Raw genomic sequence first — 25,408 nt, 5'->3', positions numbered from 1 at the left:
GCAGTCAAGACTCCTCCCGATTCAAACCCGTCACTGGCTCCCCAGAGTCCTCAGAGTAATGTCCCCGCTCCTCATGTCCTGGTCCTCCCGACGACCCCACTGCCCTCCTGCCCCGCTAACCTCACACCCCACACCACTGCACACCCTAGCAAGGCAGCATTTTCCCTGCTGCTGCCTCTGAGCAGGCTGGGCGCTGCCTGAAAGGCCTGCCCCCCCTTGGCTGGGCAGCTCTGGATCCGTCTCAAGGCCCAATTCAAAGGTCCACGGCTCTCAGGGCCCTGCAGCTGATCCCCAAACCAGGAGAGCTGGGAGATGGGGCCTAGCACACCCCTTCACTGCAAGCTGACACCGTTTGGGCCGCTAGGTTCATGAGACGAGCTTGTTCCTGATTTTGCTGTGGATCTTAAGCTTCTGTGATGCCCACTTTGCTTTATCCTCCCTCATGCTGCTCCTAAGGCACCCTGGGACCCATGAGCCCCATCGTGGCCAGCCCTCAGCCCCCGAGGCTGGCCAAGGCACCCAAAACTGCAGACCACCCTCCAGTTTAGCCCCAGTCAATGAGCGGCTGCACAGAACACTGCCTGCCTCTAGTTGTCCTCCTCCCCCTGCTCCCAGCTCCCGTTCTCTTCCCCACCTCACTCCCCATCTGGCCCCTTCTGCTCCTCCCCACACTCCACTGGGACTTGCTGAATCCCACTGTCCATCCTAGCCTTGGCCTGTCCCACCTATGAGCCATCCATCCCAGCTCCTACTCCCTCACCCAAACACGCCCTCCCCAGGGGTCCACCCCAAACCCCAACCCGCACACTGCCACCAAGCTCTCAGGCTGCCCCCAGGTCGGCCTCACCACTGTCCACGCTCTCCCCTGCATCTTGGCACCACCAGCCTGTCTGCTCCATCTTCTGGGCAATCTCTCGCACACCAACCTTTCCTCCAGCCCCACTGCCCAACCTCAGACCTCACCTCTCCCACCAGGCCCTCTTCAGAAGCCTGCACACCTCTGGATCAAAGGCCCCCAACAGCTGCTGCCAGCACTGCCTCCCAAAACACTGCTTTACACACAGCACCTTCTGTGGCTCCCTAGGACCTGTGCAGTCAAGCCTCAACCTATTGGTCTGGCTTACAAGGTCCTCCAGACCAGCACCCATGCCTCTGACCATGAGCTGACCCACCAAACACCTTCCCAACCAATCTTCCTCATTCTAAGGCAAACTTCAGACTCAGCTCCAGACAGAGCAGCTTGCAGGGGACCAACGCTGGCCCCGAGAACAGCCAGACAGAAGGCAGCTCTCTGCACCTATCAGAGACCCACTGGCACAAAATAGCCAAAAGGGCTGAGATTCTGGAGAAAAGACAGCTGAGGCGAGGTGGGCTGGCCTGTAGCCGCCCTTCCCTGGGGACGCTGATGCTTATGGGCACAGGAGAGGTACAACATTGGTGGCTTCACGGAGCGGAAGGGACAGACCAGGGGTCTTGAGGGGCTGTAAGCACCCGGGCAGTTTTCCCCCTGAGACATATGGCACATTCTGGAGAGGCGAGGGGCGGGACACTACAAAGCTAAGCAGAAAGCCTCTCAGAACTAGAAGGCTTTGGAGGCTTTTTGACAGTCTCACAGCATTGAGACAAAATTAGAATTCAGGTGCCACCAAAGGGGAGGCTCCCAGTGGAAACCTGGGCATGAGCCTGAGCCTTACCAAACGTGGGTGCAGCCTGTCCTCAGCACAGCCCTGGCTGGGTCAGGTGCCCCCTTACCCTCCTCTAACGGTCTAGCAAAGGGCAAGGTAAACCCCCCTGGAGAAACATATAATCACCTAGAGCCTCTATAATCCTATGCAAAATGTAAGGCATCTAATAAAAAGGTTACTAAGTGTGCAGAGAGACAGGACATATGATAAAAAAACTTATTTTTTCAAGAGGCAATAGAAACATACAGACAACTCAGATGATATAGATACTGAGGTGAGCAGAGAAGGACTGTGAAATAACTATGACTAATATGCTCAAGAAAAGAGAGGGAAGGATGGAGAAAATAAGTGAAGAGATGAGGAATTTCCCCAGAGAATTAAAATCTACTTAAAAATATTTTTAATAAAATGAAGACTCTAAAACTGAAAAACACAACAATAGTAAGTAAAAACTCAATGAATGGGTTTAAGGGCATTAGACACAGAAAAACACTAAGTGAACTGGAAGCGAATCAATGGGAAGATATCCCAGCAGAAGCAGAGAAAAAAGAATGGGAATACATTTTTAAAGGTATAGGTGACACGTGGGACATGACAAGAAGATCTAACGTACACGGACCACCCATGCCTTAGCTCAGAGACCGCAGGCCCTCCCCAGGGGCTTGCCTGGTGTCCCCCTGCTGGCCCCCCATCACCAGGGCCTGTGGATCCCGAGCTGCATTCCGTTCCAGCCCCCTGCTTCCTGAGGTCTCCTGAGGGCTGCCTCCCGTAGCCAAACCCAGTAGGACCTGAGCCCCAACCCCTCTGGGGAAGTCATTTTACCCAGCTGGCGCATGTCTTCACTGGTAAATGGAATGCTAAGGCGCACCTTTCAGGGCGTTGCTAGGGGAAGCTCAGCAGGGTGCGTTAGGACCTCTAGCACCCCGCAGCCTGGAAGTGCTCCGAACAGGCCAGCCCTCTGCCCCTTCTCCTCTCAAGGGTCAGTTTAGCACAGACCACATTCCCACCTTCACACCCTCAGCGCCCACCACACAGCTGTAACTAGCTGAGTCACTGGACTGCTGCTACTCTGTGTCCCTTCCCCACAGCCTCCCCAGAGGGGTCAAGAGATTCGTCGAGGTTGCACAGCAAATTTATGATGGAGCTGGTACAAGAACCCATGTCTGACCTGCACCCCCTGTGGGCCCTGCCCTGGCCCGGCCCCACTGACCTGAGCGCTCGGTCCAGGGTCAGGCCCGAGAAGTCGAAGAAGCTGAGGTACTCCCCGGCCACCAGCCTGCAGAACTCATTGCTGCCAGGAGGGCATGGGCATCCATTAGAAGCAGGGCACAGCAAACAAAGGGGGTACGTGGGCAGTGGGCCCTGGCCACCCCGATCCCCCAACCTCCAACCTGCCAGCCCCCAGCTGCCTCTCCCTGCTGGCCAATCTGGCTCTGACAGCTCAACTTTGGGTGGAGGGCTCAGGAAAGCTGCCCAGAGGAGGCGAAGCCTCAGCCAGCACCTACCAGGGAGTAAGAGCCAGCCAGGTGAAAGAACGATGGGGCGAGAGGATGCACTGTCCCCAAGTGAGCCCACTGCGGGCAACAGAGGACACTGCCATGTGTCCAGGATCTACCGGCGGGGCCGTGTGGCCAGAGCCAGAGAGCAGGAATGGACGCAGCCACAGGCGAGGCAGGGAACAGGGCCTGAGAGCCAAGGGAAGGACCAGGGCTTGACTGGAGGGCGAAGTAAGAAGGCCAGGTCTGCATCTGGGACATTCTTTCTGCTGAGCGGAGACGCACTGGGGGGCTGCTGGAGCATACGGGAGAGGAAGGGGGGGAATTCTGGAGGCAGAGTCCCCAGCACATGGAGATGGAATGCGTATGGGGCATGACTGGAGAAGGTGGCCCCAGGGGACGGGTCCAGAGCTCAGAACAACGGGATGCACCCAGTTGGAAGTCCTGAGCCCAGAGCTAGTGGGAAGGGGGAAGAGCCCTCTCCAGAGGAGATGCACAGACCGGCCAGCAGACCCAGAGTAGAGGTGTAAGAAAGCCCTTCCAACGGGTGGACTATGGAGGGAGAGCCAGTGAAAGAGACTGAGAAACGGCAGCCAGAGAGGTAGGGGTGTGGCGGCCCGGAAGTCCAGGAAGGCAGTGTTTCCGGAAAACTGGGGTGATGAATTCTAGCGTAAAAAGATAAATTTCCATCTGAATCTAATCAAGCCCCAAGCTCTCTCTCCATTTACAGGAGACCTTGGCAATAAAGGAACATGTGTATGACACCATGAAGCTACCCAAAAAATTCCTTTGGACAAATGGCCCCATTTCTTCAATGACTACATGGCATTGGAGAAAGGAGTGGGCTGTCAGACTGCTGCTGAAGGGATATATTGGCTAAATGTGATGCGTGGACCTGTTTGCATCCTCATTTGAACAAGCATTCTCAAAATTTCAGACAGAAAATTAAGCAGAGGCTGAATGTAAGAGATACTAAAGAATTTTTGTTAATCTTTGTTCAAAATATTAGTAGAATCATGATTACATTTTTTAAATCCTTATCAATTAGAGACAAATACTAAAATATTTTTGGATCAAATGATAGAGTACCTAAAATACACCTTAAGATCTTCCAGTAAATGGGGTTGGGGAACCTGTGGGGCAAATAGCTCAAACAAGAAGAGAAAAACATTGGTGACTTTAAAGTTGAGCAATGGATCCACAGAGATTTAATGTATTATTTTCTCAGCTTCTATGTATGTTTGGAATTTTCATAATAAAAAGCATAATTAAAGAAACAGAAAGTAGTAGCCAGGTGTTAAAACTGTGGAAGGGGAGTAAGATGAGGCCTGGTAGCAGCTGCCATTCAAAAACACAAGGCTGATAATGACGCACACCTGAGAGGTTTCCACCTGGGAGGGGGTGGGGAGGAAGCAGCCAGAGGGGCAAAATGTGCAGCAGGGGACAGACCAGGGCCCCAGGGCAGATCACCTGAGTGCGGGCTGTGAGGAGGGGCTGTGGCAAGTGCAGCTGAGGAAGGATTTGTTTTCAGGTGTGCCAGACAGCAGTCACAAGCTGGTGGAGACTCACATAGAGGGAGTGGTTGAAAAGACTGGAGGATGGGGTGTCACTGGGTGATGGGGGCAGGTGGCCCAGCCCAGCGGGGAGTGGGGACTTGGGAGTTGTGGTTTCAGCGCTGGGGCCAGGGAGCCCAGGGACAGGAGCCACCCACAGGCTGCAGAGGGTGGAAGAGGCAGAGGGGAGGGAGAAGAGAGGGGTCCCCAAACGGAGCCACCCTAGGTGTCTCCCTGCAGCGTAAAACCCCAGTCACTAAGACTTGGGGTCCCCCCTGCCCTCTGAGCAAGGCCTGTTTCTGCACATCTCAGAGCTTAACGTGGGTGTTGGGAGGGACTGGAGGCAGGGCAGAGGCTCTCAGACATGCTTAGGGGGTGCCGACCAGCTTCCTCACAGTCCCCACCCACCTGCCCCCCAGCCCCTTTGGGAGCCCCATCTAGCTAGTTCCCTTTGCCCCAATCCAAAGCCCAGGACTATGTTTTGGCAGCTTCAGCCCTTTAGCCGGCCCAACAGATAGTGCATGGGACTTAATAAGGGCCAGGAACCCCTTCCCCTGCTCCTAGGTCCCAGCCTTCCCAGCCCAGACCCAGATTCTCTGCTCTCTGGCCCCATCAGATGGGCCACTAGCCCCCACCTGGCAGCTCTGTCCTCACTGCTGTCCATCGTGACCCCATAACCACATGCCACCCCCCACCCCTCAGCCCTGAGGGGCTGCCTCCGCCCACCCCCACCCCTCCCTGAGAGCCAGGGCCCTCGCCCAGACAGCCCAGAAAGGAAACAGATTCAGGACAAGCAGGGAATGAGGACGGTGGCAGGAGGAGTTCTTAGGGACTGTTAGGAGCCCCTCAGGCACAGGCGCCCTGCCAGAAGTCACCCATGCCCCCTTCAGGCTGAGGAAGACACCAGGTTGACCTGGGGTGGGCGCATGGGAGACAGAACTCACTTCTTGCCCAACTGCCTGGCGACGTCACAGCGCTGGAAGCCCTCAAGGTGATAGAGGCGGCGTGCCAGCCGGCGAGCAGCTTCACTGACCCCCTGGCACCCATTGGCCAGCAGGTCTGTGCTGCCAGGCTCCAGCCCCTCCGAGCTGCTCAGCTCTGAGTCTGAATCCGACAGGCCATCCTTCAGGCTAGGGTCGCTGCAGAGGGTAGGTGGGGTGGAGAGGAGGGGATCAGAGGCCCAGGGCAGAGGCGGGAAGGGGCCGGAAGGTCTCCCCAGGTCTCTGAAGACCCACACAGAGGCCAGAGCCAAGAACGAAGCTCCACTGTCCGGAGGGAATCAAGTCAGACTTTCAGAAGAATCCCTCAGATGAGATCACTGGATGACACCCAAGCCCACAGCATGCTGGGACAGCCTGGAAGGGTAGCATGGAACCTCAGGGCGGGAAATCTGGGTGCAGAGGGAAGACGTGATGACCCTGGAGAGGGCTTGTTCACTCTGGACACTGGGCTGCCCTTACTCGCTTTGCCTCCTCTGGGTCTCAGTTTCCCCATCTGCTCTGCGGTTCTCCCAGCTTCCAGCCTGGGCTCTGCCTCACCTGGCTGAGTTCAGCAACTTGTCCGTGTCCTCCTCCTCCTCCTCCTCCTCCTCCTCCTCCTCCCCGCCTGGACCTCCAGGGCCATCTTCGTGGAAGCCATTGGGCACGGCCGTGAGAGACAGGCGGCTCAGGACGTTCTCAGAGCGGCTGCTGGAGATGGAGCGCCGCAGGGGGCTGCCCAGCTCCCCATCGCCACCGGCCGCTCCCAGGCTCCCGTCAGGCCCCCCGTCCCCGATGCCCAAGGCAGCTCCTGGCTCAGGGCTATCACGGGCCCGCTGCTGGATGAGGGGTGTCAGGGGGGCCTCGAAGCTGACGCAGCTGTCACTCTCATCCGTGAGGCTCAGCACATCTAGGGAGTCGAGGCTGCTGTACTGGGTGCCCCGCAGCAGCTCCGACTCCACAATCTTCTCGAACGTGGCACTGAAACCATCAGGCACGTCCGGCTCTCCTGGGCTGCCCAGACTGTGGGATACAAGGACCAGTCACCACCTTGCCAGGGTGTCCCTCATTACAGATGCGGGGACTGCCCCAGTCTCTGTGTGGGAGCTCCCTGGGGGTGGGGAGCGGGCATGGACTGTTTCTTGTTTACCCTTTCAGCCAATGCTCACTGAGAGCTAGGTGCCAGTGAGCGCTGGGCTGGGCACTGGGATATAGCTGTGAGAAAGACAAGCACTGCCCGCCCCCCCATGCCTACCTCATAAGTGGCATCATTCATCTAAATGAATGAATGAGGGCCTCTCCTCTAGGCTGGCCCTGGGGCTGCTCCCTGTAGGCTCCCAGAGCAGGGTGGGCATCCCCCTATTACAACTAGTGTCACACTGGGTCATAATTTTGCTGTCTCCACAGCCTGGGAGGTTCCTCACATACCCGACCACACTCCATCTCTCAGGCTTTGCCTCAGAGAGACCGAGGGAGGCAGGACCACACAGCATGCCATCCAGCCCCCTCATTATTCTCCTTCCTCAGGGTAGAGCCTCATTTCTCTCAGTCCCTGTCAGCACACAGTGTTCTCATCTGTTTTTATCACACGGTATTTATCATCTGTTCCCTCCACACGAGGTCAGGAAGCCCCCAACACACAGTAGGTACTCAGTAGACCCTGCTGAATGGTACACTGGGTGAAAGCACAGGCATGTGTCTGCCCCATGGCCCAGCACACGCCTAAGCCTTGCAGGCCCCTGTGCTGTCCCTGGAAGAGGCCTTCACTCTGCTGTTCCCTCTGCCCAGAGGGTGCTTCCCTCATCCTGAAACCCCCCTTTCTTATCCCTTTCTTGATGAGATCTGCCCTGACCACCCCATTTATTACTGGGCCCTTCTCCCAAACATACCTTTCCCTACTTTATTTTTTCCAAAGCACTTATGCTCCTCCCAACACACTATATGATTATTTTTTATTTTTATGATTTATTATCTATCTCCTCACTAGACACAAGGTCCAGGAAAGTCGGAATATTTGTATGTTCTGTTCACTGGTGTATCCGCACCACCTCAAACAGAGCATCACACAGAGACAAATCGAGGCTTCTCAGAAGGATCCTTACCCACTGGGGAGATGCGAGGAAGCGGGGAAGGAAGAGGAGAGAGACTGAATGAAAGAGACAGAGAAAAGAGATAAGACGAGCATGAGAAACAGAGACAACAGGTAACAGAGGTTAGGAGAGACAAAGAGAGAGATGGAAACAGAGACGGTGAGAAGAAGAGATGCAGACAAAGGAAGAAGCCAGCTGAGCCGGGCCCGTTCCAGAAAATCCAGACCCGGCATTTGGAAAGCACAGCGGCCTCTCTGCTGAGGACCTGGCCCCACCCTGCTCTCCCCCAGCCTGTATCTGGCAGGCTGGGAACAGCCTTCCCCTCCAACAGCTCCCTGGACCCTCCCACCCCACCACACCAAGTGTCTAAGATTTGGTCCCAGTGTGTTTCCAGGGGCAACATACTGACCCGAAAGGGGGAACGCTGGAGCCGCAGCCATCCCCCCGCCACAGGCCCAGGAGGAGTGAGGCTGCGGCCTCAGCAGGCCTTCTCTGCGAGAAGCCAGGGAAGGAAGTGGAGAGGAGGGCACATCAAAAATGTGATGGGATGCCTGGTGGGGGCTGGGGTGGGGTTGCCTCTACTGACTTCCAGGAGGAGAGAGCGAAGAGAAGGGCCACTGCCCTGGCCACCAGAGCAGACACCCGAAATCTACCCAGCAAAGGCCTCTCTACCCAGCCTGTGCTGGGTCCTGGAGACACCCAAACAAAAATACAGAGCCCTGACCTTGGGGGGCTCTCAACTCACCATCAGAGCCAGGAATGGTCTCCCCCAGGCCCCATCTCCCACCCTGTCATATACCTGAGCAGGCCTGACAGGTGGTTCTGAAAGGGGCTTAAAGACCATCAGCCCGTTTTTCAAACCTCATCTACCCCTACCTTCAACAACCCCAAATAAACACGCAGCATAAATACAGTGTGCTCCAAGAAGCCCCAGCTTCCTGCCCACACCCCACTGCCAGCCAGGTGGCTGCACACAACCCCGCCTACTGACATGCCTACCCATGGGACACAGACATACCCCCATGTGCAGACCCAAATGTGCCCCCACAAATGCATGGACCTTGCACACACAAACACCCACCGCCCACAGCACAGCTCCATGCACACCAACCTGCCCACACATCCCTGTGCACCCACATGAATGCACAGGCCAGGCACACATGAATGCCACCCTCACACACATACATCCTCCACACTTGCCTGTTCAGTCCAGGGCTGGCAGCTGGGCACATAAAGACTTCTATAATCTTTCTTTTCTCAGCCCACCCTGAGGTCTTTTAGACATCTCCCTGACCCATTCCCACCCTCCTAGATCAACTGGCACCTCCAGGACACCAGGTCTCTCCACCTCCTACTGGAGATAAGAGAAATGGGGCTGTAACTCCAGTAAGTGGGATTGAAGTGACATTCCTGATAAACTTTTGGATGGCTCTCAGACGAGGGGTGCTGGCAGGGATTAACCCACAGAGCCTGTTCTCCTGAGGTCAGCTGCAGAACTGGGAAGTAGATGGGGGAGCCAGATGACCTTCCACATCAAGGCATTCTGGAACACTAAGGCCCAGCCTAGGATGGAGTACTGCCACCGACTCCACAGAAAAACAGCCCATGATAGTTTGAGGGCTGAGGCTATGCAGCACAACAGGCCCCACAGCTTTGAAATCTCATAGCTTTATCCTCCCAGAACATGAAGAAGCTGGACATAAGAGGACGTGAAGTTTCCATTGCATGGACGAGAGAAACAAGAACCAGAGAGACAGAGTGCCTAGGCCAGGCCACGGAGCATTGTGGGCAGCCGGATGTGGTGAGCCGCCATCCCAGGCACCCACTTACCCCAGCTGAGAGTCCTCAGTGTCTGGACAGAGACTCTTGGAGACACTGTCCCCCTCTGCCAGCCCAACAGCCCTCCAGGGCCTGGACTCTGTAGAATCTTCCAGAATGTTCGAGTCTGGCCCCAGGACCAGGCCATTGGTGAGGGAGAGGCCAAGGCTGAGGCCATGGAGGACCACGTCCGGGCCCTTCATGGGCTCCTCGGCGTCCACCAGGGTGTCCCTTATCTCATGCCCTGGGCTATTGCGGCTGCTACTCAGGTTTTCACTGGCATCCATTCCATTCTGGATCTCGGGCCCCTCCTCAGGCTCCGGGCTGGGGTCCCAGGCAGCACCGCCTTCCCTAGGCAGTAGAGATGGAAGCTGGTCCTCATCCATGGCAGTCGCTGCTTCCTCGTGCTGGCTGCTCCTGGGGCTCTGCTAGACCTGGCAGCAGATGGAGAAATGAAGGGGTGGGTCGGACAGGCCAGGTGCTGGCACCAGTTCAGGCAGCCTGCCTGGGGACAGGGGGACAGCCGAGATGACCTCAGGACCTCCTGGCTGGTGTCTGCATTCAGGCTGAGGCCTCCGCACTGCCCCTCACCTCTCCCTGACCCCAGGCCATCCAGGTACACCCACCTCACCTTCCCTGTTACCTCTTACATGTTTCCGTTGTGCCCTGCAGAATTCACCAAAGCCCTCTGAGGAAGGCCCAGGTCGGGAGAGTCCAGGGATGGGCCCAGGATCCCCGCAAACCTGCTCCCTGGGTGAGCGATGGGGAAAAGCCCAGGCTGGCAGCGGTAGCCCCCCTTGCCTCTTTCCGTGTGTCCTCACCTGGCTCCGGGAGTCAGACAAGAGTGACTCTGTGCTGAATGGAGGGAACTGGGTGGGGGGCTGCCATTAGAGGGTGAGGTGAGAGAGGAGGGAAGGAAGTCAGAGCAGAGGCCACCCCAGAGAAGCCAAATGGAGGCCTGAGGCCGCCATCCCGGGGCCCAGCGTGAGGCGCTGTCCAGGGTGCTGGGTAGGTGCAGTGCCAGCCGCATGCCTCACAGCAAGGCGGCCTCTGCCTCCCAGCGCCCCAAGCTCTGGCTGTCAGAGGAGGAAGGAGGAAGGCCCCAGAGCTCGCCTGCTCTGCACAGGAGGGGCTGTGAGGAGGCTGCTGTGGGGCATTCTGGGGCGGACACTGGAAGGGGGTGGGACCCTGCTCTGCCCAGCTCACTGGATGACCCCAGGGGCTGTGTGGGTCCAGGTCAGGCCTCCTCACTGCCCCATCCAGGCCAACCCTGCTCCCCTCTGCCCTTCTCTGGGCTTGCTTCCCCTCTGTACAATGAACAGACCCATTGTACCTGCCGTCTCCGCCCGGCCTCCCTTCATAATGGACTAGAACCAGCTCACATTCCCCAAAGGCTTCCTGCCCCATCTAATCCCAGGTAGGGGGACAGAGGTAATGGGCTGTGTTCTGGCTCTCCCCTCGTACCTCTCTGCCCAGGCCCCACCCCACATGGGCATCACACCCCATGACCCGTGTGACCTCTGCCACCAGGGACACAGACTAGCCCCTCCAGACAACTTCCTTGCTCCCCTCTTTGGGCCTCAGATTCCCCCCCAGCATCCCCCGTCTCCTCTGGAGAGAGGGTGCTTGGGGGTTTGGGAGGGGATGGAGGAGAAGAACCGGTCAGCCTTCTGAGCTGCAGCGGAACGAGGTGCAGGTACAGCAACAGGGCTTTAAGTGAGGCCATGTTGTTTATATTTGCCTGGTCCTAAGTGTTACCTGAGGGACTTGTTAAAATGCAGATATACGGCCCTCCCCTAGACCTGCTGAACTCCTGGGATCTACAGAGAATGGATATACTAACCTGTTATTCTTATACTAAGGCAAGTTTGGGGAACACTGAGTTAGACTCCAGGAAGAACTTCCACTCAGAGATGAGCTCGAAAGCAAGGTAAGTCTATTTCTCTGGGGGCTTCTGAGCCCTCGAGGGGAGCTCTGCCACCCCAGGACCAGTTAAGATTCATTTAACCCTCAGTTTTCAAACATGGAATGGAAGAGAAGAGGGCAGGACAGACATTTGGGGCCCCAGCCCACCCACCCTGAGCCTCAGATCCTAGAGTTTTGAAGACTGAATGAGAATCAGGGTTTACTTTAAAAACAAAACAGAGCAAAACAAAAATCTTCCACAAAATAAAAAAAAATGAAAAACCTGAGCCAGACTCTAGAATATCTGGGCCCCGATCCTGGGACACCAGGGACCCCAAGGGGCTCGGCCCTGGCGAGGGATTCTTTCTGGTCTGCCCTAAATCCCTGCTGCTGCAGTTGCTATTTCAATCTGTTCCCTCTGGTTGTGCCCAGAGGAGGCAGAACAGGAGGTCACCTCCTCAGCAGAGACTCCTTAGGGACGGGGCGGCATTCAGAAAGGAGCAAGGGGGAGGAGGGGCCTTTCAGCACGCTGCCTGGATTCTAGTCGGCTGGCCTGCTTTCTAGCCCCGGGGTCTGGGTGAGCATCGGATGTGGGGCTTCACCCAGCTCCACCAGGGTGCCTCGGACTCCCACACCCACAAATGCCCAGCAGGGTGGGTGCCTCCCTTTGGGTCAGGGCTCTGCCCGAACTCCCAGTGAACCCTGAGATTTGACGGCATAAGTGGCTTCACCTGATGCTCAGTCTACACCAGCCCCAAAACCAGGATTACAGACAAATCAAGGACCTCCTGGGAGGCCCCTACATACCCCCCACAACTTCCAGAGACTGCCTGAGGCTGGCTTTAGCCTACCTGCCCCACCAAGTCCTCCTGCAGTGGGAGCAGGATGGAGGTTCTGCCAACACTGGGCACTGGGCCCTGTCCTTGGCTTCAAGGGGTGGGCAGACAAGGGGCAGCATTGAGCTCCACTCAGGGCGGGGGGGCCAAAGTCCCTGCCTAGGCTGAAGGCCAGCTGAGCCCAGAAACAGCTGAGCCAGGACCCTCCTCTCTTGCTGAGCCACAGAGAGGGGTCTACAAAGGGAGGCTCCGGGGCCAAGGTGGGAACAATGCCCCAAGCCCTCACTCTGAACCGCCATGTGCCCTGGGACTTATCACTGTCCTCTCTAGCCTTCATGGACCCATCTACAGAATGGGGGCTGGGGGCAGATCTTAAGGTCATGAATGCTGAGAAAGCTGAGACCCAAGGAAAAGCAAATGCACAGAGGTCACAGAGAAAGGTAGTTACGTTCCACTCCTTCCACTACTGCAAATGGGGATACTGAGGCACAGGAGCAAGAAAGGCTTTGCCTGAGTTCACACAGAGGGTAACTAGCTGCCTCTATAACTCAGGAGTAGCCTCCCTCAGCACCTCAGTGGGCTGGAGGTGCAGGAGGAGCCCCCAGTATCCCAAGCCCTCTGTCAGTCTCTTCTATGAGATCAAGGGCTCAACCAACCAGGAGTCTACCCAAAGCAGTGACCCTGTGCACCTCCAGCCCCACTGGCAAGTGTGGGAGGGGACGTGGCTGGGCCACTGGGCACCCAACCCACGGAGATGCCTGCAAAGGCAGGCTGGCAGGAGCTAGGTCTCATACAGCCTCTCTCAGCCTAATCCAGGCACCATTCCAGGCGGGGGCTTCTGCTGCCCACTACCCTTGGAATGACCTTGGGCTCAGCAGCATCTTTTTCAGCACCATATAAGATGATATCCATGATGGTAGTGGAACCCTGGCTGTGCAAGGGCTGAATGCCAGGCCAGCCACTTTCTAGGTCTCAGCTGCTCCTGAGACAACCCTATCTCCCTCCCCACTCTCCCCAAGGCAGCTGGAATGAGCTGTGAAAACACAAATTACACCATTATATCACATCTCTCCCTCCCTGGTAACCCTCTGACAGCTCTCGTTGCCCTTCAGTTAGGATCAGTCTCCTCAGCATGACCTAAAAAGGCCCTGCCTGAGCTGGTTCCCTGCCCTCTCCCATCCCCCACCCCATCAGCCAAACTGGCCTTCTTTCTAGTCCTTGAGCTCAGTCCCACCTCAGGGCCTTTGCACCAGCTGTACCCTTGGCCTAGAATGTTCTTTTCCTAGATCTTTAAATGACTGCCTCTTCTGTCACTCAGGGCTCAATTCCAGTGCTGCCTCATCAGAGAGGCCCTGACCATCCAGCACTCTCTCTCATGGAGCATCAGATCTAAGCATCACTTAGCAGAACTGAAGCTCCCTTTTCTATTTGTTTCCTTATTCCCTGCCCATCTCCATCACTAAGATGCAAGTTCGGTGACGGCAGGGGGACTGTGTCACGTTCACTGCTGTCTCCCCACAGCCTAGCACAATCTGGCAAAGAGTGAGCACTTTTAAAAAGCATTTGGTGAATGAATGACCTCGAAATTATCATCCCTGTTATATGCAGAGGCTAAGGGAAGTTGAGGAACATGCTCAGAGTAAAGAAGCTGGAAAGTGGCAGGCTGGCATTCTACTTAGAATGACACTGGACTGCCATAGGGACAGCCTCCTCTGGTACCTTCCACACTATGATCCAAGCCAGGGACCATGGGGAGTCCAAGAAGGGAGGCCAGAAGGGAGAATGTTTGGGTGCAGGAGGGCCAAGGTCTGTTCTGAGCATTTGCTATATGACAGCACTTTCTGTTGATCATCTTCTTTAACTGTCCATTATGTACACTTGTGTGCATGTGAATAAAGATCCCAGCCCATGTGCTAAAACCTGGGTGAGTTAGGGAGTCAGTGTAATAGGAATTTTGGCAAAGGGCAGTGGGACGAATGGGGGTACAGGCATTGGAGGGCACACACACACCCACACACCCTCAGACTCACACAGGCACACATGGGGGGAGCTGGGCAGCCCTCATGTGGCGGTCCCCTGGGTGCTGAGGTGCAGATAAGGAGCCTACAGGCCTGGGGCTCGGTTCGGGGCAGCTAGATCTAGACCTACAGCATTAGGCCGTGTGGTGAAAAGCATTCTACTCTCCAAGAAGCCAGGACAGGAATGGGGCGACCCAGCACTTCAGACTACAGGAGGGGGTGGGGAAGAGAGGTGCCCACATTGATGGCAGTCACACCCAGTGGCATCAGATAGCTGGGTGGCTTTGGGAAAAGAGAGGGGAATGCACGCCCACTTGGTGGAAATGGGGGTATAGGAGACAGAACTGGACTGGGCGACCCATGTTGCCGAGCACCGCCCAGGACAGGCAAAGTCTAAGAGGCTGTGGGACATCCGTGGGTGCTTGAGCCCAGGTAGGGTGCGAGGGGGTTGGAGGAAATGGTTTGGGAATGTCAGTGTAGAGGCGAATCTGAGACCATGGCTGTCCCAGGGAGCAGAGCTCGGAGCCAGGGCGCACAGGTCTTGCCTCTAACGTGCTAAGTGAGCTTGAGCGAACAAAACCCCTCTCTAGGGAATATGGGAACATGTCCCATATTCGTCAGAGATTCCTAACCCTTTCCAAGCCTTGGACCTCTTTGAGCATCTGAAAGACTGTGCATCCTACCCCAGACAGACCTTCACACATGCGTACAACCTTTTGAGTATTTTCTGAGAGATTATGGACCCCTAAAGCCCATCCATAGGCCCTGGGCATAAGTCCCAAGCTGGACAGTTCCCAAGGATCTTCCACCTCTGACACGATGCTCAGTTCCATGAGGGATACTTAGAAACAAAAAATAAAAGCTGGAAACCTTTCATTCTTAAACTTATTTTCTGCCCCATGGGAACCCACCTTGAATGCTCCCATTCGTCCGCTAACCTCCCCAAAAATTCCTATTACACTGACTCCCTAACACACACACACAAGTGCACACACATGGATGGTTAAAGAAGATGATTGACAAAAAGGGCCGTCAGGTAGCAAGTGCTCAGACCAGACCTCAGCCGCTGTGTCCCGCCCCAGTCATGGGACCCTGGCTGGCCCACACCTGGGCACTCCAGGTCTTCACACATACTCCAGGTACTGGTGGGAAACTGACAGCATGCGCAGCAAGGCACTGACCCTTTAGTGGGGCCCCTGGATCACACAGCTCACCGTGCTCCCCCCACCCTCTGCCCACCCGGACGTCTGGGGGTCAGGACTGTCATTGCTGAGCTCTAAGCATCCTCCCTAGGCACAGATCAGCCTGGGCATGTGCCTCCTCAATGTCCCAACTGCCTAGGGCAGGAAAGTGGCTCCCCACAAGGTCCTAGATGGCTACACAGGAGCCTTGGGAACTTCCCTGCATCTGTTCCCAAAGTGACCCTTACCCCTCTTAATTGGCTTGCTTTTCCCAGGTTGGACCACCTCATGCAGCAACAAGTGCCTCAGACTAGGACAGTCCAGGACAGTGGGTCAGCACCCTAACTGCAGTCACAAAGACCTAGCTTCAAATCCCAATTCTGCTACCCACAAGCTGTGCGACTTTGGGAAAGTGGTCTACCTCTCTGAGCCTCAGCATCCTCCTCCGTAAAATGGTGCTAATAGCATATGCCTCACGAGGCTGTGGTGAGGAAATGGCATGGGTGCAGTGCTCAAAGCTGGCACAGGTGCTCAGGGAAGGGCAGCGGCTACTGCTTTCCAGAAGCTGGCTGCCTGCTCTGGGGATGGGGCGCACAAGAGGGCAGTACAGCGGCAAGGACATTTAGGGACCCCAGCAGACACTGTCCTTTGCGGCCTGTCAGTGGCGGTTCTGAGGTGGGGCTTCAGAGGCCCAGCCTGACGGTGGAGGCATGAGGCTGGGCCAGACAGGGCACCCCACCCTCTCCTGAGGCCGGTAAGAACCTTAGTCTGGCCCCAGCCATGACACTTCCACCCCAGGCCAGCCTCCATCCTAACTTTCCACCTCAAGGCACAAGAGCCACACCATGTGCAGGGCAAGAGCCAGGGGGCTCAGCATCCCTCCAAAGGTGTCCCTCCTCTCTGAGTGGTGCCAGTCTGGGGCTGTTAAGGGGCCTGGCCCCCACCCTCAATTTTCTCCTCTTGGGGAATCCAGCTTTGCTTTGGGTTGTGGGGGTCTGGAAGGCCTCTTCTTTCTCATGGTTGGGCAGAGAGAGGTCCCCGGGGCTGGGGGCACATTTGCATCTTATCTGCCTGTGCCCCACAGCCCAGCAGCTAGGACTTGGTCCCAGCGCCACAAAGGCCATTCCTTGACATCTCCTGGCTTGCTTCTCTCCCCAGCTCCCAGACGCTTGGCACCCTCATTTTCTTGGTGTTTGCCTACTGCATGCTGGTACTCAACACTGATGAAATCCATAATTTTCTGCTGTCAAACCCCAAATTATGTTTACAGCTGGTGACTCTACCTCCGGCTAACTTCCTTTCAGGGTGAGCCCCAACTCTATGGGACCACAAAGGACTAACTGGGCTGTCTGGGTAAACACCTCGCTGCTCTGATGCAGCTTCAGATGGCGCCTAAGACTCACTCTGCTTCCTGAGCCAGTTTGACCCCCTGAGCCCTTAGATTAAGAGTTGAACCCCAAGAGCTACAAAGGACTGACCGAGCGAGAGTCCTCCCTGGTGCGTGGCGGGGGCAGATCTGGGGGGCTCACTCTCCAAGCAGCTGCCCCCCAGTCCGGTTCAACAGCCAGGGGAGACGCACCAAGAAATCTCGTCGTCCTTCTCTCCCTGCCCAGCTTTCACCTGCCCCATACTACCTAGATCCTCTCATTCTCTGTTCACCTCCCACCCCAGGAAAACCCCTCTCCCTCTTTGCCTCCTTCCCTGTGACCTTCCTCCACTCCCCTCCCCAACCTCTTGATTACATCCACTTAATCCCTCCCTTGCTGAGTACCCCCCCATCCCCTCCTTCCCTCCTCTCGCCCTGTCCTCGGCTGTCTCTGCTTTAGGACTTCAGTGCAGGGCCTGCAAAGGTCTTGAAGCTGTGCTCTTCTTGAGGTTCATTGAGGGCGAGCAGCACGTGACACAAAACCAGCTGGTGTGAAAGGGGCTGCCCTGGGCCATTCCACTGTGGCCTCCTGACCCGTCTTTGAAAATGTCCTTCCTGCTCAGCCACAGCCCACTGATGGGAGATAAAGTCGCTGGTAAAAGCCTCATCCCTTGATGAACAGTACATGGGGTAGGAGAGAAAGAAAGGAGCCAGCATTGGGCCCTGAGGGATGGGGTTACCATTCCTGAGATGGGGCAGATGAGGTGCAGCAGGTCTGGGGAGGAAGATGGGGAGCTCGTCTCTAGACAAGTTGAGTTGGAGGTGCCTGGTACACGTAACAGTTGAGATGCTGAACAGGGTACTGGAGCTCAGAAGAAAGGTCAAAATTTAGGGCATGAATTTGGGAGCTGGCAACATGTAGGTGGTTCTTAAGGCCACAGGACTCGATGAGATTGGCCAGGAGCGCATGCAGGGCGCATGCAGGGGCTGAGCCCTCAGGCACGCCAGTGTGAGGAGGTGAGAGTGGAAGAAGGAACAATGCACAGGATTGGAGGAAGACAGGAGAAGGGATGTCCTGGAGGTCCAGGAGAGTATTTCAAGAGAGACTGAATGTATCAAATGCTATTGATAAGGACTGAGAATTGGCTATTGGTGTAGTAACAGCAACAGGGAGGTCACTGGTGACCTTGAGAAGAACAGTTGTTGGAGTGGAAGGGGGTGAAAGCCCAGCTGGAGTGGAGCCAAGAGAGTGGGAGGCGAGGACACGCAGACAGTGAGTCACACAACCCTTCGGGGCAGTTTTGCCGTACAGGGGAGCAGAGGGACGCAGTGGTAGCTGGCTGGAGACAACACGAGAGACATCTTCCACGACAAGAGAGACAACAGCGAGTTCCCTGCCAAGGGAATGCTCCAGTGCGGGGGACCTGTAATGCTGGAGGCACTTGCTGGAGCAATGTCCTTGAGCAGGTGCAAGGGGACAGGATCTACTGCACAAGCGGAGGAATGGCCTTGACCAGGAGCAGGCACACTTCACCCACAGCAACAGGAGGAAGGCAGAGCAGCGGGTGCAGATACTGGCAGATGGGTGAGTGTGGCCCTGGGAGTCGGAGGAAGTTCTGATTGCTTCTCTTTTCCCAGAGAAGTAGTAAGGGGAATCATCAGCTGATGGGGAGAAGAAGGGAAGAGGGGTGAGGTTTGAGGGCAGAAGAGAAGGTGTGAAATAGTCAGCAGGTAGGGGGAGAGGGGAGGGGACTGTGGGGCAGCGCTAAGGACCTACTTGAGGTTCGCAGTTTGGAGCTTAAAGAGACCCTTGTTGGTAGCGGTTTTTCTCAGCCCCACTCAGCTGTACCTAGTAGATGTGGGATGGGCCAGGCGCTGGATTTAACCAGGGTTGGGGTTTTGTGAAGGAAATGTGAAGTGAGGTGAGGGAGTTGGGGGGTCTACGAGGGAGGAATTAGCTAACTTTTCTGGTGGCAGCTGCTCTGAGCCAGCCCCTGGCCCCTGCTGGTGCCAGGGAGTCCACCCGTGTTCCTGCTGGGGGCTGTGACAGGCCTGCCCTCTGCCCTCATTCCAAGATGAGCTTTGGAGAGGGGCCCCAGGAGGCCACCAACATCTGCAGAAATGAGCTTCCCACATACCAACCCTCCGACCTGGAAAGTACCTCAGACTGAACACACGCAAAATAGCATTCTCTGTCACCCTCCCAACCCGCCACAGGACCATGCTTCCCACCTCCAGTCAGACACCAGTGTCCATCCATTCTGCCTCCCAGATCTCTCCTTTTCCATCCCCTTTTCTCCACCCCCTCGTGCCATACCTCATTCCGGCCGGGCCACTGCACCAGCAGCCCTGTCCCCTCTGTGCACAGATACCGCAGCCTCAAACCCCGCATCCTTGCACCCTGTGCTGGACCGCAGCGCAGCCGCCTGGCTGGTGGCTCCCACCATGCAGGCCCTGCCAACCCCATTCCACCCTCCTCAGAGCGCCTTTCCCTGCACACACATCGGCCTCACTGCCCCCCTCTTTAAGACCCTTCAGTGGTTCCTTGGAGAAAGGGCCCACTCTCATTCCCAGCCCAGGCCAACTGTGCTCCTCAGACCCCTCACTCCTTGCTCTGGGTCCCCCCCATTCCAACAGCACCTGCCCTCACTTGCAGCTCGTCCTCACCCCGCCCCTGAGGTCGTGAGCTGCTTGGAGGCCCCTCAATGTCTGCTTAATCGTCCTTCCCCCAGGTATGGCCTCAAGTAGGACTTTGGACAGTGTCGTGACCAGGTGTGTGGATGACCTAGTGGCTGAAGCTTCTGGCGGTAGGGAAGAGGGAGGTACGGAGTAAAACAAAGGGACTCCTTAGCCAGGTGACTGAACTTGACGCCACCTGTTATCAGACAAGCTAATGACATGTGCCTCCTGATGGGACGTACTGGGAAGGCCACATCATCACCTATGGGATATTCTTGCCAAAAGATGTTTAACCTGAATCTACTCATGAGGAAGCAATGAGACACATCAGAATGTGGGACATTCTCTAAGAGAATGATGGGGCTCTTTAAAACTGACAATGTTATAAAAGATTTTTTTTTAAAGCAGAGGGATTGTTCCAGATTAAAGGCGAGTAAAGAGATGTAACTAAATACAATGTGTGATCCTTGATCAAATCGTTTTTTCAACAGCTATAAAGGACATTACTGGGACAACTAGAGAAACTGAATATGGATTATATATTAAGTTAAGTTGTGTCATTGTTACATTTCTTGGGTATGATATAGTACAGTCACTACGTGGAAAAATGTCCTTGTCCCAGGAAATTCATGGGGAAGTATTTAGAGGTGAAGTGTTACAATGTCTGCAACTTACTTTCGAAAAGTTCAGAGAAACAGAGAAACAAATGTGGGCAAAATGTCAACAACTGGAAGATCTAGGACTCCAGGGGAAGGGTAGATAGGTGGGTGCTCACTGCACTCAGGGTTGACAAGGCAAAAAATTAGGGGAAAGGAAAAGAGTGGAGGGAGACACCCCAAAGAGGAGAGCTCAAGGCCCAGCTTGCCTGGCAGGAGTCAAAAGAGAGGGCAGTCCTTCACTCTGGCAGCGCACAAGCCAGGCTGGAGTCACCCAGGGCCAGGCAGACACAGCCTGTAGTGGCTCACCACCTAAAAGGGGTCCATCCCCAAGGAAGCAGACTTACCTGTGAGCAAACCCACTTAGGAGGACAAGGACCCTGGTGGCAACAGCCAGCTCCCAGGGACACCAGCAGGGCTGAGCTCAGCTGGGGCAAGGCTAGCCAGAACGTGGGTCCTGCCCCACCTCAGCCCGAGCTGTGGCAAGGAGCCAGGTCTGGCCCAGACCCACCCCTCCCGCCAAACACCCCTCAAGGGGTGACAGCCTGAGTGTATCCTCCCATGTGACAAGCCAAGCTAAATATGGAGCCACAGACATAAGATGCCGCTCAAAACAGATTTTCCTGGAAAAGACCATCTGGCAAAGGATGTCTAGAACATCGTCTGTCACGAGAGGCTCTATCGTTTTCCTATATGCCAACGTCCGGAATGGGAATGCCTCAATCCTATCTCTCTAGAAGGTCCCATCTTCATGCCTCAGTTTCCCCCAAGGTCACCCCCTTGCTCCAGATGGAAAGGCAGTTCAGTCCTACCTCCCTCCTAACTTGTATCTCAAGGAAAGAAGAGAATCAGACAGTTCTGCCCAAATACGAATCCCAATTCTGTCACTTACTGACTGGGTGACTTTGAACAAACAACTTCTCTCCAAGCCTCAGTATCCTCCTCCACAAACTGGGAATAATGGCAGTACCTCCCTCTGAAAGCTGTTATGTGTATGAGAGGACATAGCACAGTTGAAGTGCTCGATGATAACGGGAGCTGGGCCAGGTGAGGCCCCCAGGCCCTCCCAGCCCTGTCCAGAGCAGGAAGTCCTTCTTTGCAGCCAGCTTTGCTCCCTCCCTTCAGGAAGCAGCCTCAGTCCCTGGCAGAGGCACCGGCAGGGGAGGCCTTCCAAGAACAGTCCAGGCCCCCTCTACCACCACCCGTGTACTCACGGCAGTGCGTGGGAACCCTCCGGCTCAGGTCGCAACCTGGGGATCTGCCAGGCCTCCACAAGAACCAGAGGGTGTAGCCACCCCATGCAAAGACCATACACTGAGGAAAGGGGTCTCTTGGAAGGGCAGGTCTCTCCAGAGATGTGAGGTGAGTAGGGGAGGGCAGCTGACCCATTTTATTGGTTCAGAGATCCCAGGTCACAGGATGGTAGCTTCTCTGGAAAGTAGAGGTCCTGACCAATGAAGGTATCTGCCCAGGGCCAGGGGCTGGGCTTGGAGGTGGTCCCAAGGCCCCTTACCCACTCTCCCTCAAGCTGTAGCCCCTAGTGAGCAGCTCTTGTTTCCAGGGTCGGAAGGAGGAGCTGGTGAGTCCAGGAAAGTCCAAATGCCTTTCTCCAGACCCAGGCTGCCCATCTATCCTGGCCAAACCCGGAGCCCTCTCCTGGCTCCCCACACCCACCCATCAAGCTCAGCCTGGCTTATCTGGAGCCTGCCAGGAATCTAAGACCCACTTCCACTGTGGCTGGTACTTCTGCCCCCAGTTCTCTTCCAGTCCCCCCCACACCCACAAGGATTGTCCCAAGATAAATGGATGGGCTAGGACAGCCCCCGTAGGCCTGTGTGGAAACAATACCCCCAGGTGTAATACAGGGAGCCCCCAGATCTTCCAGAGACAGCAGGAGTCAGAATACCGCTGCCTACGTATTCTGGGCAGGGTGGTCCCTACATCTGGACCCTCTGCCCCACCCCTGCCCGAGCAGTGGGCTTTAAGGACCCCTCCCTCCCTGCGGCGGCCATGGCCATTATGTGCCTTCTCAGCCTTGCCAGCTGCCTGCCACGCCCCCACGCAAGCCCCTGCTCTAGCAGCAGCCCGGCGCTGGGAAGGCCTGATGGCCAAGCCCGGCTGTCAAAGTTGGGAAACTGGAAACAGAAATAAATTCTCAAAGCTGTTCCATGGTAAAGGAGACTGCCAGCAAGCCCCAGCACCCAACACCCCGGGTCCCCGGCCACCAAGCTGCCGCTGCCACCCCATCAGAACACACATATACACTAGCTTATACAAAAGGTGGGGATCAGAAGGCAGAGCCCAGGAGACAATTGGGCCGGCGGTCTGAACCCCCTGCACGCTGGCCTGGGGCTCCCTGGTGGCGCCCGCACTCCCTGGCCCAGACCCCGCTGTCCCGGGCTTCCTCTCTCGGCCCCATCTCCATGACAACCGTATCCTTCGGATGCTCCAGCCGCCACGGAATTGATCTCGAAATGCAGCTTTGTTAAGCAGACCCTGGCGGGCACAGAGGACGGAGGACGGCACCCGCCACCCAGCATGTGTCCCCCCCAGCACCCCTTCCCGACCCCCAAGCCGGCTTCGGGAGGGGCGGGGTCCCGGAGCGCGAGGGCCCTGGGGACAAAGTGGCCCCGCAGCCCCACTCACCGCTCCGGGTCCCGGCCACCGGGTGCAGCCTCTCACGGCGGGGCCATGCCGAGGCCGCGGGACTGCCTGTCCCAGCCCGCCGCCGCCCGTCGGGGCTCCCCGCGCCCGCCTCGGTCCTTCCGGGTGTCGGGGCCGCGGCGGCGGCGAAGCTGAGCGGAGCTGGGGGCGCGGACGGCGGGAGCGAGGGAGGAGGGGAGGCGGAGGGCGGGGAGGCGGAGGGAGGGCGGGCCGCCGGCGGGCGGGCGGCGGGAGCGGGGCCGAGAGGCGGCGGAGGCGGCCCCGGCCGGCCTGCCCGCGAGCCTGCACACGCGGGGCGCGGCTGCGAGCCCCACCCGGCCGGGAGTGCGAGGCAGCCTGGACCGCCCGGCCGCGCGCCCGGCCCTTTAAGGAGCGGGGGAGGGGAGCGCGCGAGGTCCCACCCCCTCCCGGCCCGCCGGCCCGGCAGTCCCCGAACCCGGTCCGGCCAACCACCGCCCCGCACTGGGCCCGCGGGCCGCACGCTCTGTGCCCTCGGCCCCCTGCGGCGCCCCTCGGCCCTCCTAGAGGGGGAGGAGGAAGCAGGCTCTCGGGGTCTGGGGTCTCTCTGCCCTCCAACCCCCAGCACACCTGCCCCGAGAGCCCCGACACGGACAGGCGAGGGGCAAAGGATGCAGGGCGGAGGATCTAGAGGGGGCGAGGGGAAGGAGCCCTACCCACCTACAAGGGCAGAACAGATAGGCCTGGCTTACGGGCGGGCGCCAACAGATCTCAGGACGGAGCTGGAGGGGGCGTGCCGAAGACCGAGACAAAGGGGAGAGATCCTGGGGAGAGGGAGGTGAGTGGGTCCCGTCTAAGGTGCAGGGCCCCAGGTCAAGGGAGGCTGCCCTAAGTAGACGGATACAGGGTGCTCTGGGCTGTAGAACTGTCATGCCAGGGACCTGCCCCACAGACCCTCCCTCAGGCTAGTCACAACCTTGAAGCCCTCCCCTGACCCCAGGACCCTAGCTCTGAAGAAGGTTGGCACTACCACACCTGGGCTAGACACCAAGAACTTCCTGGGCATGAGGCTCCTGCAGAGCAAGATTCCACTACTCAGAGAGGTGACAAAGGACCCACAGGGATCTGGGAGACGAGGACCTGAAGGCGGGAGAGAAGGAAGTGTTGGGGGAAGTAGAGATGACAGGGCTTTGCTTCCACATCCTCAGGACCCCCAGGTGAGTAGGCCCAGCCCCACGGATGGAGAAGGGAGATCAGGTCAGAGTCGGGCCCTTCACAGAAGGCCACTTTCCATGACTTTCCTTCCACCCCAGCCCCCAGGGGCTGTTCACCACACCCTGCTCCTTCCCATGCATGGACCTTTGCAGGTGTTCCACCCTCTGCCTGATCAGGCCTTGATCCTGCTGTGCTCCGTGAACTCCTACTCAATCCTCAAATCCCTGCTTAAAAATCCCTTCCTCCATGAAGCTGTCTCTGGCCTGCCTTCCACCCATGTACACATAGACAGTTGGGGACCCTCTTCTTAGGGAACAGAAGGTGAGAGTAGAGATTTGTGGGCCTATGAGGGGTGTCTAAACTATGCAGTGTGGCAGTAATTGGAGGTACAAGGTCTGAGCTGTAATTAGTCTCCTCCCTCTTCAAGCTGGGCCATAGACGGAGTTGGGGCTTCATCAGCCATGGTGACACCTCTGCTATCAAGTGTGCATCTACCATGTGCCAGAGTACACATTAAGTGCTTTCCAGGTGTTACTTTTAACGTGAAAAAACAATTCTAAAGCCCATTTTACAGATGAGAAAACTGAGGCTCCAAAAATATAAACCATTTCTGTAAAGGCCCAGGAGGTCTGATCCTGTGAACACAGCTGGGCAGTTGAAAGGGCTCTCTGGCCACAACCCTTCAATGCCTGTCAAATCCTAGGATGTTCCCACAGAGCCCAGAAACCAGGGGCCACTCCAGTGCAGGGACCCAGGATCTTCTTGAAGAGAACAGAAGGAGCATGGCTTTCCTACCGTCCTACCCTCTACCCTCTTCCCTCTGCTACCTATAGGCAGGGAGGGGCAGCAACTGGCAATCAGCAAGAGCTGTGGGGGTAGGTGGGGGTGACAGGGCTTTGCTTTCACATCCTCAGGACCATGGCCTCAGGTCACAGCTGGACCACCTGTCTGAGCTTCCAATCCTCATCTACCCAGAAGGATGGAAATAGCTCCTCTCTTGTGGGGCTGGGGTGGGGATGAAAGTTGCTGATGTGCTCAGTGCCCAGCCACCCAAGACCTGGCACACAGGCACATTCAACAGGCCATGGCTCTTCCAACAGAATGAGGGGCTGACTTATGCGATGGATTCTTTAGTCTCTGTCCCCTAGATGGACTGTGAGACCCTTGCAGGGAGGTCTACCGTGTTCACTCTGTATCCTCAGCACCTGACACCCATATGGCTTAGTAAGTACATGTGGCAGGGAAGAAGGGCCTGAGGGAGAAAGAGCTCTGTCCCCACCTAGTCAGGGCCTGGCTGGTGCACAGAACCTA

General features: G+C 56.7%; 1 protein-coding gene across 3 annotated transcripts in view; it reads right to left on the bottom strand.

The window, feature by feature from the left end:
- The window catches only part of PSD2 (pleckstrin and Sec7 domain containing 2), a 50,790-nt gene that overhangs the window by 20,914 nt on the left and 4,468 nt on the right, over positions 1-25,408 (bottom strand). The window contains exons 1-5 of one of the 3 annotated variants that reach the window (XM_037016349.2): positions 22,907-23,147; positions 9,632-10,053; positions 6,273-6,734; positions 5,679-5,873; positions 2,896-2,976 (exon numbers count right to left, since the gene is read on the bottom strand). In XM_037016349.2, coding sequence (XP_036872244.2) covers positions 2,896-2,976; positions 5,679-5,873; positions 6,273-6,734; positions 9,632-10,005 — 1,112 coding nt within the window. In that variant the 5' untranslated portion in view covers positions 10,006-10,053; positions 22,907-23,147. Of the gene's footprint in view, positions 1-2,895; positions 2,977-5,678; positions 5,874-6,272; positions 6,735-9,631; positions 10,054-22,906; positions 23,148-25,408 lie in introns of those variants that run through there. The other 2 variants (XM_037016348.2, XM_037016345.2) reach the window with 2 other exon arrangements.

The sequence above is a fragment of the Manis javanica genome, chromosome 14 (assembly GCF_040802235.1).
Source record: "Manis javanica isolate MJ-LG chromosome 14, MJ_LKY, whole genome shotgun sequence".
NCBI lineage: Eukaryota > Metazoa > Chordata > Mammalia > Pholidota > Manidae > Manis > Manis javanica.
The sequence above is the reverse complement of the archived record's forward strand: the minus strand, read 5'-3'. Positions and strand labels throughout refer to the sequence as shown.